This window comes from Miniopterus schreibersii, assembly GCF_964146895.1.
Source record: "Miniopterus schreibersii genome assembly, chromosome: 10".
Taxonomy (NCBI): domain Eukaryota; kingdom Metazoa; phylum Chordata; class Mammalia; order Chiroptera; family Miniopteridae; genus Miniopterus; species Miniopterus schreibersii.
The window spans coordinates 52,179,330-52,193,679 of NC_138110.1; the positions used below are offsets into that span (position 1 = coordinate 52,179,330).

Sequence of the window (14,350 nt, forward strand, 5' to 3'; positions counted from 1 at the left end):
TCAAACTCATGTTCAGAACTGAGCTCCTGGTCAGTCCACGGGAAACAAACAAACAAACAAACAAAACAACCAGCTCCTTCTATCAAAAATGTGGACAACATCCTCGACTCCAGTCTTTCACGCCACCCTCCAAGCCATCAGCAAACTCTGTCATCTCCATTTTAGAACTAGATCCAGAATCTGACCACTTCTCACCCCCTCCATCCTACCCCTGGGCCAGGCCACCTCTTCCTCTCGCCTGGATTATCACAGTTGCCTGCTGGTCTCCCTGCTTCTGTCCTGGCCCCTCTGTAATCTAGTCTGCACAGGAGCCAGGTTGCAACTACTCAAATGTAAATCAGAGCATGGCCCTCCTCTGCCCCAAGCCCTCCAAAGGTACCTCTCTGGCTCAGAATAAAAGAGCAAGTAGCTATTGATGATAATAGCGATTGATTATCAATAATAAATAGCAAATAATAAAAAAAGAGCAAGCCCTTACAATGACCCCCAGACCCTGTGTGATGTGGACTCACTGTAAACCTCTCAGACACCACCCCCCCACACACACACACACACACTACCCTCCTTCCCCTGGTTCATTCTGCTCAGCCACACTGGCCTCACAGCTCCACAAATACACCAAGCTCACCTCTACCTCAGGGCCTTTGCAACTGCTGATCCCTCTGCCCAGATGTTCTTCCCTTAGCATGGCCATGGCTTGTCCTCTCACTTCCTCCCCTGACCACACTTTTAAAAATTTCAACTCCACCCCAACCCCCAGCCCCAACCGTTCATATCCCCTTTCCCTGTTTTCCTTTGTCTTCAATAGCCTTCTTCACGATCTAGCACACTACCTGTTTTCTATTTATTTTGTTTGCCTCTCTCATGAAAAGATAAGCTCCATGAGTCCATATGTCTATGCGTTCACCACTGTATCCTTAGGGTCTTGCCCTATGCCCAGCACTCAGTGGACACTCACTGAACGTGTGGTGAGTGAATGAAATGTAAAAGCAGAAAGACTGAGAAAAGAGGCAGAAAGAGAGACACTCATAGGGATGTGGGGAAGCCAACTATGAGAGGAAGAGACCTGAGAGAGAGGAGAGCCAGTAGAAAGAAGACAAGAGTAGCTAAGAGAGACAGAGGGACCTACCTGGCAGTGTAGAAACAGACACAGATAGGGAGAGGGGCAGAGCAGGGATGGAGACAGGAGGGCAGAAGGGAGGCGATGCTGCAGCACTGTTGGTGTCCCTGGAAGGGTTTGGGGGCTGCAGGGGTTGGGGAGCCCCTGACTATGGCTTCTGTTGGAAGGTCAGATAGCCTAGAAAGGCAAAAGGGTTGTTGGAGAAACTGATCCAGAGGAAGAGGTCAAGGGTGGAGGGAATGGCTACTATTGGACAGATGGGAAAGGATTTCTGGAGCCCCCTGCTTCCTCCCTCAACCCCTGTACACAGTCAGTGAATGATCTCTGAGCCCGCTGTATGCCCAGCTCTGTGCTGAGCACTGGAGAGAGTGGGAAGGGAATTTAGTTTGACACAAGTCCAGATGGGTAACATTCCCATCGTCATCTGTGTGAATGGCTCTCTTGGAGCTGAACAGTGCACACACAACCTGTGCAACCTTCTGTGGCAGCCCTAGGTGAGGATACAAAGATGCCATCCTACTTAACTGCCAGGGGCTCCCAGACTGGGAGATGCCCTCAGGGGTCTGTGAAGATGTCCTACAAGAGTCAGGAATTGAACTGAGCTGAGTACCTGGGTCTGGTTAGGTGGAAATATGAGGGAACGAGCATTCCAGGTAGAGGAACAGCCTGTGCGGACGTACGGAGGCAGAGGAGTGTTAGGCGTGCCTGGAAAAAAGCGGACTGTGATAGCTACAGTGGACTAAGGGGGTGAAGCAGCACAGGTGAAGTGTGACGGGCCTCCAGGGCAGGCTGAGGAGCTCACACTCTGTCCCTGGGTTGGCTGCACCCTTCTCACTGCCAAAACCGCCCTGCCTTTGAACTCCCCCACCGCCCTTCCACCCAGGCCGTTGGCACAGTCTTTCAACTTCCCCCTCAGCCTCTGGCTGGGCCCCAGACCTCTGGGGTTGAGGGAGGCATTATCACTCATGATTGCCAGGGAACTGAGGCCCAGAGAGGGGACGCGGTTTCCCTGGGCTCTTACAGTGAGTTAAGAACCAAGAGTAGGAGCCGACTCCTTGCCTCCCAGGTCAGTGCTCCTGTCCACCTGCTCCCCTCCTCTCCAATATCACTCTCCATACCCCTTCAGCCATCTTCCTCCTCCCTCCCCTCCCTTTCCTCCTGCTTTTATCTGCACTGAAAGGGCCAACTTTGAAACCTCCTTTCATCTCTCCTTGCTGGCCCCTTCCCTGGGGCTCCTCAGATGTGGAGGCGGTGAGGACCTTGAGACAGGTCCAATTTAACACCACAAACATTTACCCAACTCCTCCTCCGTGCCAGGCCCTGAGCCAGGCCTGGGGACGCCACTGAGATGACTCAGCCAAGGACAGAGCTGGAGAGGAGTGCCCAGTCTGTAGAGACAAACATGGAAAAGGGGGCCAGCGAGAGACTGGGGGAGACAGAGAGGGGTCCTCATAGGCCATACGTACTGCCCAGGGCCTGGCTTGTATCCCAGTTCCCTAGTTCTAAGGATTGAGACTCAGCCAACACCTATGAGTTGAGTCATGTCCAGCACCATTCCAGAAAATGCGGAAATAGTGACAAGACCCTGTGCCTGCCCACATGGACTTTGCCTTCTGGGGGGAGACAGTCAACAAGTGGTTAAGTGGGATCATTGCTTGTAAGAGCTATGAAGAAAATACACAGGGTAATAGGATGGGGAGTTTTGGGGCCACAGGGAGCTACTTTGGATTGAGTGGTCAAGGAGTTGATAAATGAGCTGAGATCATAATGATAAAGAGAGAGCCAACCTTGCCAAGATGTGGGGAAGCGCAAGTGCAAAGGTCCTGAGGCAGGAACAAGCATTGTGTGTTCCTGGAAATGACATAAAATGATATGCTGGGAGGTTTGGCCTAGCACAGTAGGCGCCCAGGAAATATAGAAGTGCAGATATACAGAGCCCCTGCACTGGGGAATGTGGAAGATGCCACATAGTGTTGCATTTGTGCTCAGAATCTATTTTACTCATTTTACAGATGAAGAAACTGAGAGTCAGAGAGGAGAAGTGACTCATCCAATGTCACTCATCTTGAAAGGGAAAGGAATGGGCTTTAACCCATGATTGTCCACTGCTTGAGTCCAGCCTCCTGCCATTTCACCGCTGCTTGTTACTCTCTCTGTGGTTAATGCAGTACCCAAACTTGTGCCATGCCTTCCCCAGTGCATGAGGCATAGAGATGAGTCAGACATGGGCTAACAGGAAGACTGGAGCGCCATATAAATGAACCTGGTGACAGATTTAAGTCTAAGTGGGCTTGGGCTGAGGCAGGGGCTTGAGGACTAAGGAGCTCCAAAGAGGGGCGAGTACTCTTGAAGGCAGAGCAGACTTCCCCCAGGTGGCCCCACAGGACCAAAAAACGATGAGGCTGGAATAGGAAGAGGGCACTCCAGGGTGGAGTGATGGTGAGGGCCAGGGGGCAGGAACAGAATCATGGAGCCAGGAGGTGAAGTCTAGGAGCAGATCAGCTGGAGGAGCTCACACGGGACGGGGGAGGAGATGAGGACACCTGAGGAGACAGGCTGTGAAGGACCTTGATGTCAGGGGAAGGAGTGGGACTTTATCCTTAGGCAGTGGGAAGCTTTGCAGCGCTTTTGAGGGAGGGAGGAGAGTGCTAGATGAGCCCATCTCTGGAATAGGGGGCCTTGCAGATAGACTGTCCATTTATCAGCCCAGCCATGTGACTCTCCTTTGAACATCCAGAGGGAAAGAACACTTAATGTGCTCCCAGCACTCCGCAGTGGGTGCAGCAGTACATACGTGGGCTTTGAAGACCTGGGTTTGAATCCCAGCTCAGTTGTAGAATTGTGGGGAAATCACTGCACCCACTCCAAGCCTCAATCTTCCCATCTCTAAAATGGGCATCATGATAGTACCTGCCTCATTCATTTATTCAAAAAATGAATATTAAATGTCTACTATGTACCACGTTCTGTGCTTGGTGCTCCCAGGGCTGGAGGAAGGATTATGTGTTTGGATTTCACCATTTTTCTTGGTGGTCTGGACACTATTTCTCTCTTTCATTCTGCAACCAGTACTAACCACATACAAATTGCTAGGCATTATGTGTGGGCTTTGAGTGTATGCTTTAAAGGGGGCTGGGGGAGGGGAAAAGAGTCACAGACAGGGTGGAATGAGGAGAGAGAAATCACTTGATTTGGGGGGCAACCCTTCCACATCTAAGAGTGCTCCCCACTAGTAGTTTGGATAGGGTCTGCATTGTTGAGCCTGCTGCGTGTATATGTGCATGGGCCCCACCCAGGAGCACCAGGAAGGCTGTACACACCGGAGCCTGCAGACTTTCACAATTATTATGCCTATGAGCACTATCTATGCACATATGCATGTGGTGTCCGTGCCCGAATACACACCCAAGCCAGGAAGCAGTACCCTCCCCACTCCCCCCCTCCAACCTGGGCAACAGCAGCATTTTGTGCTGTTTGTGGCATATGGGACCTGGCAGGTGGACCTGGCTGGCCCTTAGGAGAGTGCTCTTAGACCTGGGGCTCTGGATAGACATGGCCTAGGAACTTGGCTCTGCCACTTACCAGCCCTTTTGCCCCAGAGCTAGGCTTCTCTGAGCCTCAGTTTCCTCATTTGTACAATGCGGTTGATGCCAGTACTTGGGAGGATTTGAGGAGCTTAAGCACGGAAAGCCTTTACACAGGCCTGGCACAAAGTCTTGCTTGGCAAATAAAAATAAGAGCTAGTTCGTACATCATGTAGCAGGTGCCAGTGCTGTTACGTGTTTTACTGGTAGCCACTTGTCTAATTTCTCAACCAGCCTATGAAGCTGGTATCATCATCATTATCATCATCTCCATTTTTAAGAGGAGGAAACAAGAAAAGAGAGATTAAGTGACTTGCCCAAGGTCACACGGCTAGGTTTCAAACCTGGGCAGATGGGCACCAGGTCTGTACTCCTGACCACCGTTCGCAGGCCTCCCTTGCACACGTGCGCACACACGCTCACTAGCTGACACACATCACTGTCTCTCACTGCACTCTGCCACCCACACCTGCTCTGGTTCCCCTTCCTGCTTTCCAGGTCCTGGCTGACCTGACAAGAAGCAGGATGGTGAGATTTGAGCAGAATCTTCTAGACCCACGGTTGCCCCCTATCCTTCTGAGGCTACTTGACAATACTCCAGCGTCCATATATGGCGTCTCTTACTCCCAAGCACGCAGACCACACACTGCTTGGAGGGACTTCTGTGTACCCCTTGCAGACATTTCTGAATAAAAATTAGAATAACAATAGTTCTCACTCACGAAGTAATTTTCCTGGAACTCCGCTAAGTACCTTATCCCCCAGCTGGGCATTTAATCCTTCCAACAACTGGCCAGGTAGGATTATCATCTCCGTTTTGCTGAAAATTAGGCTCAAAGATGGAAGGGACTTGCCTGGGTCAACCTGGCCCTGGATCCCGACTCAGGGCTGAGGAGCTGCCTCTGAAGCCTTTGCTCTCCCAACTACAATGCAGCATCTCACACACACAGACACACCACCCACATCGCCAGGTCACACACACACCTTCCACCCACAGCGCAGGCCAGACACACGGCTCATGCACCTACACGTGCGGCGCACAAGCCTCTGCCCCCACCCACCCCCACGTTTGCAGGCCACACTCCCTGCCGCGTGCCGTGCCCATCCCCCCACCCTCCCACTCACTTGCTGGCTCCCTGAGCTGGAACAAAACCACCTGGGCGCAGCCAGCCACACTGACCTGCAGCCTCAAGTCTTTAGCTGGTTAATGGCAGCCTCTCCCCCTTGGCCTTGGGAACAGCAGCCTCCACTTAGACTCCAGGCCCCCCTTCCCCTCTGGGGGCGAACAAAAGGGAAAATCGAGGGGGAGGACTAGAGAGTGAGCAGAGAGGAGAGGAGATGCGGGAAGGAGGCGGTGGGCGACCTCCCACAAGCCCTGCCTCATGCCAAGTCCTGACAGCCCCATCAGGAGCCCCAGGTTGCGTCATTCCCTGGGCCCTCTCCTGGACTCTGTTCTCCTGCCTGAAAATTCAGGAGGAGGTCTCCATCGTTCCTTCCAGCTGAGCCAACACACTCAGTCTGGTTCTACCTTCTTTGGACGAAAACATATGACAGGGCCAGGCTGGGGGCAAAGGGGGCCTGAGGCTCCATGTGCTGCAACTTTGGATGGGTCAACAAGCTAGAAAGAACTCTGGGTATAGAGTCCCAAATTTGGGTGACAGTCCCTGTGCAACCTTGGACAGGGTCATCACTAGCCCATATGACACTTTTAAGAAGATACTCCCTGGGCAAGGACACATGACTTAGCAAGCAGGACACTGGCTGGACTTCATCCCCACACAACCTTCATAACCATACTTGGTAGTCCTAAGCTTGGCAGGTTTCCTCTCTGAACCTCAGTGTCTTCATATGCAAAACAGGGACATCAGTCAGCCTCCGGGGAAGCCAGGCAGGGACCTCACTTGTCTCCTTTGCCCCTTCATCCCCAGGGCCTAGCACAGAGCGGCACAGAGAAGGCACTCAATTAATGGTTGTGCGTAAAGGAATGAATGGAGGTATGGCTAGGGGAAAAGTAAGCTACAAACTATAAAGTGTTATACTGGTGGCAGGAATTATCACCTTGGTCTGAACCTTCCCACACACTGTCACCAAGGAGGACTGGGACTGGTCAGGAGCAAGGAAGTTGTGGACTTAGCAGTTTAGGGACAGGAAAAGGCATTAAATGGGGACTCAGAAGACTGGCTATAATGCCCACTGTGGCCATACGCACAGCCCTTCGCAGTTTGCCACAAGCCTTCACCTCCACTACCACAGTAAATATGAAAAGAATAGCCCTGGCCGGTGTGGCTCAGTTGGTTGGAGCATTGTCCCATGTACATAAAGGCTGCTGGTTCAGTTCCCAGTCAGGGCACATACCTAGGTTGCAGGTTAGATCCCCAGTCGGGGCACGGTACAGAAGGCAACCAATCTCTCTCTCTCCCCCCCCTAAAAATTAATAAGTGTATCCTCGAGTACACTTATTAATGAATTCATTATTTTAAAAATGAATAAGGGCTGTCACCTGTGCCCAGACCTGTGAATCACCTCTTCTGACCCACACCAGTGGGAGGTGAGTATTAATCACTTCCTTTTCCAGACAAGCACACAGAGGAGGTCCAGTGACTTGTCCAAGGTCACACAGGTAGAATAAGTAGCAATGGACTACTCTCAGACCTGTGCAGTCTCACTGGGCATCATTATCCCCATTCAACAGATGAGGAAACTGAGGCCCATAGAAGTTTGGTAATGTAGCCAAGGCCCCACTGAAGGGTCATGTCAGGGCTTTGGGCCCCCAGCAGGGGTGTTTCCTGTGTCTTCACACACCCCCTGCCTTAGTTTCCCACTTTGGGAGGTGGGGAGAGGGCCCCTTTTCTCTTGCCAGGGGGAGGGGCCAGTGCCTCAGGCTGAACCCTGCCCACCAAGCTGCTTTGTCCTGCTGTACAAAGAGCCCTTGCTTGGCATTCGAGGCCTTTGTGGGCCACGCAGCCCGGCGGCACCCCCGCCTGCGTTATCAGCGCAGAAAGCGTCAGCCAGCACTGGCGGGGCCTCTCTGGGCTGCCGCCCGAGACATGTGTTGGACACGGGCCTTTCAGGCCTGGAGCTGCCACACAAAGGCTGGGGAAGAAGGCAGAACAAAGGGCTTTTTCACTGGGCAGCTGAAAGCCGAAGATTAGTTCCTGCGTGCTGTGCAGGCTGGGCGGGAGGGGGGAGCCAGTGGCTGTTCCCCCAAGCCCTCTAGATACAGCATCACTCAGCCGAGTCCCTGGTCTGGGGCTTCCATGCCCAGGCAGCCAGAGAGAGCAAGCCAGAGCCCACCCCTTCTCCCCTGCTCAAAATTCCTCTTGGCCCCCAGCACATGTCAACTCCCTAAGTCCTGTGCCCTGCGTGTTCTGATGCCTAACTCTCCCCCACTTCCCAGTTCTAACCATTTTCCATTTCCATTTCCAATTCTCACCACCTGTCTTTGCACCTTCTGTTCCCCCTGCCCGGTAAACAACCCCACCCCCTTCTCAGGCCCAATTCCAGGGTCACTGCTTATGGAAAGATAAGCATCGAATATCTAGGGAGTGCTAACTCTGTCAGTGGCTCTGCCTACTTCCAGCCCTTGCAACAACTGTTAGCCCAATTACCCAACTGAGGAGACTGAGGCTCAGAAAGACTGAGGGCTGCCAGTGGTCACCCAGCAAGTACCCAGTGCAGCTGAGACAAAAACCCAGGTCCCTTTCCACTCTTCCTCTGTTGAAAAGGGTTTCTCTGCTCCTTGTGTCTCCCAGGCAGGTGGTCCGTCTTTGGGGTAGGATGGCTGGGGTGAGGGGACCTGGGCACGGGTTCCATCTGATGCTAGGGCACCTTCAATCAGCCCCACCCTGCCTCCATCAGGTACGCCATTGACCGAGACTCAGATTTGGACCAGATCTTTGATATCGATGCAGACACAGGAGCCATCGTGACAGGCAAGGGACTGGACCGTGAGACCGCCGGGTGGCACAACATCACAGTGCTGGCCATGGAGGCAGGTAAGCTGGAGGGGAGGGGTGGATATGGAGAGAAGGGTGAAGGCTGAGGGGTGGGGCTGAGGCAGGGCAAAGAGGAAGGACCCTGGCAAAGACGGCAGGGTGGGAGGAAGGCAAAAGCCAATAGGCAGGAACAGAGAGATCTGGAAAGGATCCCAGGCCAAAAGAGCAGGGCCAGTCTTGAGGCTGTTTTCTTCCCTCACCATTTATTGAGCACCCACTGCATACCAAGCCCTATTTTAGAAGCTGGGGATACAGCCCTGAACAAGAAAGAAAAGCTCCTGTCTTCATGGGGGAAAGCTAACGGGTCAACAAACAGAGAGAAAGGGCATACATCCTGTCAGGGGAAAGAAGAAAGCAAGGGACGGGGGTGGGGAGAAAGAGGGTGTTGTTTCTCTTAGGAGAAGGTCTCTCTGAGAAGGAGACATTTCAACAGAGACCCCAAACCGAGGGAGTCATGCCCACGTCTGAGGGAAGAGTGTTCCAGGCAGAAGGAACAGCCAGTGCAAAGGCTCTGAGGCAGCATTGCCTTGCCTGTTGGAGGAGCAGCAAGGAGGCCTGTGTGTAGTGAGGGGCAGAGCGGTCAGTTATTGTAGGGTCTTTGGCCTTTACTTCAAATGAGGTGGGAGTTGCTGGGGGGTGTTGAGCAGAGGGGGGACGAAGTCTGACAGGATACCTCTGACTGCTGCATTGAGAATGGAAAGCAGGGTCTCGGCTAGAAGCCAAATGCGTGGTGCCGGGAGGACAGGACAAGATGATGGCCTGGCCCCGGGGCAATAGCTATGGAGGAGGTGAGAAGTGGTCAGCTTTGAGAGACAGGATGAAGAGAGAGAGCCAACAGGGCCGGCTGATGGGATGACATGGAACCAAGAGATGGAGAAAAGTCAAGGAGGACTCCAAGGTGCTTGGCCTGAGTTTCTGGAAGAGTGAAGAGTGTGTGTGTGCACACGTGCGCGCGTGTGTGTATGCGCATGTGTGTCACAGGCACACTTTGGTACAGCTGGGGAGGAGTGTGAACTGGGAGAGAAAGGAGGGGGCGCTGAGACACGGGGTCCGGATAAGTAAGGCCATTGAGGCGAGGAGCTAAGAGCACAGGGATTCATGGAGCATCGGGAGAGGGGAGAGTCAGCTCCAGGCCTCCTCCATAACCACAGCAAGGCTGCCTGGACCTGCTCTCCAAGCTCCCACACCCTGGCAGCTCCCAGGGTCTCAGAAGCCAGCGGAGCCGCCAGGAAGCAATCATGACGACAGGAATACTCGGTCTCTGAGCCTCAGGCGGGTGATTTTCAAACTCCCCTCTGCAGCACCGAGGCCCCAAGCCCCCCTGCCCCTGTGAGCCCCCCGCCAGCCTTCCTTCTCCTCCTTCTGCTGGTGCCTTCCCACTTTGCAGGCCCCACCAGCCCATCCCAGGGCTGGGGCCGAGGAAGTCCCTAGGCTGAAGTTCCCTTCGTCTCTTTCAACTTCAGTTTAAAAGAAAATACAAAGCTGGCTCAGACCTCAGTGCCTGCTGCTCCCAAGCCTTTGAATCCACTCTGCCACCACATGAAAAGAAGATAACAAAGGTGGCTGGAGAGAAAGTGGCAGCTGGACTGGGGGGAAGACAGCTCCCCCTCTTTGCCTCCCTGAACCTGCTGCCTGAGCAGCCAGGGGAACTGGCCTGGCTGCTGGGCAGATGCCTCCTCTCCCTACCCGCAAATACATCCCCTCCAGCAGCCTGACGTCCCACCACAAGCACATCCCTTCCCGGGTTAAGCGTTGTGCTTCTACCCAGTGGGTCTCTTTCAGAAACAGCTAGAGTGGCATACAAAGTCTGCAGCACTGCCATTCCACAGGAAAAACAATGGGGGGGACTCGCCCCCCATAAACATGTTACAGTGTTTACCTAATACGTATTCGGGGCTAATCATTCCCTAGCACATACTTTTATTGAATCATAATCAGTAACAGATTCAGCACCCGTTTTACTGTTGGGAAAATCGAGGCTCAGAGAGTTAGACTTGCCCAAGGATGTGCAGTCGCAAAGCTGGGACTTGGACCAGGTCTACCCCGTTCCCACCATAGTATTCCTGTGTGGGCACCCTTTTCCTGGTACTCCCTGCTCTCTGTGCCCTACCCCTGTCCTACCCACCGGTCTCCAACAATGGCCATGAGGAAGAGTAAGACTGCTCACTGGGCTAGACACCCCCACCTCTGAGCTGCATCCCACAACCTCTGCCCAACCCTCACCAGGACATTAAGCCCCGGGGAAATGAATGTTCCTACTTCACAGTGCTGGTGGGAGGATTAGCAGGACTATGCAGGGAAGGAACTTAGTCTAGTACTTAATAAGTGCTCAGTTAGTGGTGCCTATTGATCTCGACTGTGCACTTGACTTAAGCACCGACTCTGTGCCAGACGCTTTACAGTCATGTGCTCATCAAATCTTCCCACCGAAGAGGTGTCAATTCTGCTGTTATCCCCAACGTGAGGATGCGGAAACTGAGACTCAGAGAGGTGAAGTCATTTGTCCAAATCTCCAGCCCCGGCCCGTCTGACTCCAGAGCCCAGCTCTCACTCAGATGCCCCTCAAGCCATAATGCCTTGGTGCCCGGCATGAAGCTAGGCGTGTCACAAACAGTTCACCCACTCCAAGTTCCCGTCATCTCCAAGAGACAGGACAAAATTATTATCCCCACTTTACAGATGAGGAAACAGAGGTTCGGGGGGAACAGTGATGGCACCAAGGTCACAGAGCAAGTCCGTGTGGGGCCAGGGCTCCACCCCACACCTCCTGCATCCTGGCAGCCTGCCTGCGCCCCAAGTACAATGCTCACGGGTCTGCCCTCCTGCGCCTCGGGCTGAAGCATCCATTTGACTTCCACAGAAGCAGGGGATGCTCAAGGGGTCACCATGGCCCCACCTGCTCCAGGTGTAACAAACATAAGGTGACAAGAATCAGAGGGGAAATATATATACACAGCGCAGAGCTCCGCGAGCCCCTCTGAGCGCGCCGCCTGTCACACTGGATTACCTCTAGACTCCCAAGCCACTTAGTATGCCGTCTCCCCTCTCCAATCCGCCCATGCCGACGCTCCTTCCCTGACATTATCTTTAACGTTTTGTAATCATGAAATATTAATGACCGATATTGAATTTAAAGTACAATTTGTGTCTGAATCCTTCGGTGGAAAGGGCAGTTGTAAAGGGACAGCCTTCAAAGAGACTGGGGTGGGGACAGCACTGGGGTTGGGGTTTCGAGGGGCTGCATCCGGCTCCCTCCTCCAGGGTGGGCAGTTCCTCAGCCCGTCTGGAGGGGTGGGATCCATGCCCAGGAGAACCAAGCTGTCACCAAGTTAGCCAGAAGCTTCCCCATCTGAGTCACCCCAGGCCAAGTCACATCTCACAGCACCCTGATTTTTCCTGTAATGCCACAGAGCATTGTTATGATTTCTATATGGATCCTTGGGAGTATTTGGTTCATCTCTCTTCCCCAGGAAACAATACCTTCCACGGGGGCAGGGACTCGTCTGTGTCTGCAGCATTCACACCAGGCCAGGCATGTAGTAGGCATGTTGAATATTTAACGAATGGATGGCTACATGGGCTTGTCCCCCAGTTAGGACAGAGGGTGGCAGGATGGAGGGAACTGGCTCTCGCTGCTTGGTCCCAGCTGTGTGAGTTTGGGCAGGTCACTCCCTCGCTTGGCCTTCATTTTCTCAGCTATGAAATGGTACCGTATTGGACGAAGGTAAGGGTCATAACTATTAATGACAGCCGTTTCTATTTATTTGAAGCTTATGATATGCCAGATGGCACGCTGAATGCTTCTATCATGCTGAGTGCTTTACATAAAACATTTCCTATTGTATACGTTAGAAATCACGCACGTAATGTGCCTAGCACAGTTCCTGACACACAGTAGGTGCTATTCACAACCAGAGAAAGAATCTGAGGGGACAGGGAATGTTGGAGATGATGGACTCCAGCCTGCCCATCCCCACCCCGTTTCATAGCTGGGGAGACAGCCCAAGGAAGGGAAGCAATTTGCCCAAATCCACCGATAAGGTGGCTTTCTGACTTTCAGTCCAGTGCTCCTTAGGAGGACAGCAGAGGGGGACCTAAGGGGGCTGGAGGAAGAACCAGGGATGGGGTGAGGGGTTCCAGTGGGTTTCAGTGGCAGAGAGTACTTTTTCCTCTAAGGACAACCCCCCCCATGCCATGGCTACCCTCAACCACTGTTTTCTGAGGTCCCCTATTACCCACCTGGCCAGGGCTGGGCACTAAGATCTGGTGGTAAACAGGGCCATTGACCTTGGGAGCTCATAGGTGGGCAGGGGTAGACATGTCAACAGTGAGTGGAAGTAAGGGGACAGTGGGCACTGGGAAGGCTCTCCCAGAGGGGGTGACATCTGAACTGGGTCTCCAAAGCTGAAGAAACCTTTCTGAGCAGAAAGGGGCAGTTGAGTGCTCCCAACAGAAAGGCCCATGTGTGCAAAGGCCTGGAGGCCTGGGCAGTCCAGTGCTCATTCTGAGAAGCGCTGGGGCTGGAAGGTGGCTGGGGCAGGCAAGGCGAGCTGAGCATGCAGAAGCTCACTGGATGTCCTGTGAAGAGCCGACAGCTCCTGGAGACGACAGGGAACCAGTGTAGGTCTTTGAGCAGAAGAGTGACATAGTCAGATGTGCGGTCCCCAGCATTCACTCAGGTTCGGAAAGGAGGGTAGACAGGAGGCGACAGGCCTGGAGCAGAACAGATGGGAGGCTTTCAGGAGGACCCGGCTTAGACATGTGCTAGGCATGCAGGGCAGGGCGAGGGCAGGTGGGGGAAGCGCCAGGGAGGCTGAGTGTGGGCCAGAGGTTTGGCACAGCATCGCCAGAGGTGTGTAAGTCACACCTGGGCTCCTCTTGGACTACTTAACCTCGGGATCCTCTACCACCTCAGCTGCCTAACAGATGCCAACAGGAACAAAGACTTTGTGTTATCCATAGAGTGTCCATAGGGCCGCCCAGAATGTCAGGACCAACTCAGCCCTAGGGAGGAAACCTTTCCCCACAGCCCCTATTCCAGCCCCCCCTTCACCCAGGAGTCCTCCCCTACCCTTTGGAGGACTAAGCTGCCCCCCAACAAGGTCAAAGCCTCCCATCTCCTTGGGAAGGCAGATCATCAAAGTCTCCGAGAGACAGAGAAGGGCACCCGACCTCCCACTTCCACTGGAGGTGAGCAGGGACAGGGCAGGGAGTGCAAGGAGTCCACTCGTGACAGCCCTGAAACCCCCCTCCCCTGGAGCATCCCCACCTGCTCGCCCAGCCCCCCTCACCGTCCTGCCTGCTTGTCTCGGTCGGCTGGTAATTGGGATGATAAATCTTCCTGCCCAGCTGGCCAGCTCTAATCAGAGCCTGGTGTTTTTCGATGCAATTTAATTCCTTTGGGAGGAGGAGGGGCTGGGAGATGGTGGAGAAGAGAGTCCAGCTCTGCTCCTGCCCCCACCACAGCAAGTGAGCGGGAAGGAGGTACCTTCCAGCTGCCCCTCCCTCCCCCTCCCTCCCCCTTCCCACTTCTCACTCTCCTCCCCACTCCCACTCTTGCAGCCTCGCCTCTCTCTCTCTCTTTGGGCTTCTCTCTTTCTCTGACAGCCGAGGAGAACTTCCAAGTCCAAGTCCATTTGTTTTACTGATGA

General features: G+C 53.7%; 1 protein-coding gene across 1 annotated transcript in view; it reads left to right on the forward strand.

Moving 5' to 3' along the window:
• CDH22 (cadherin 22) overlaps positions 1-14,350 on the forward strand; it is a gene marked incomplete at both ends in the record, with an annotated part of 68,569 nt that overhangs the window by 38,499 nt on the left and 15,720 nt on the right. Inside the window, one exon of the mRNA XM_081149067.1 lies at positions 8,563-8,699. Within this exon, the coding sequence (XP_081005193.1) occupies positions 8,563-8,699 (137 nt within the window). The remainder of the gene's footprint in view (positions 1-8,562; positions 8,700-14,350) is intronic.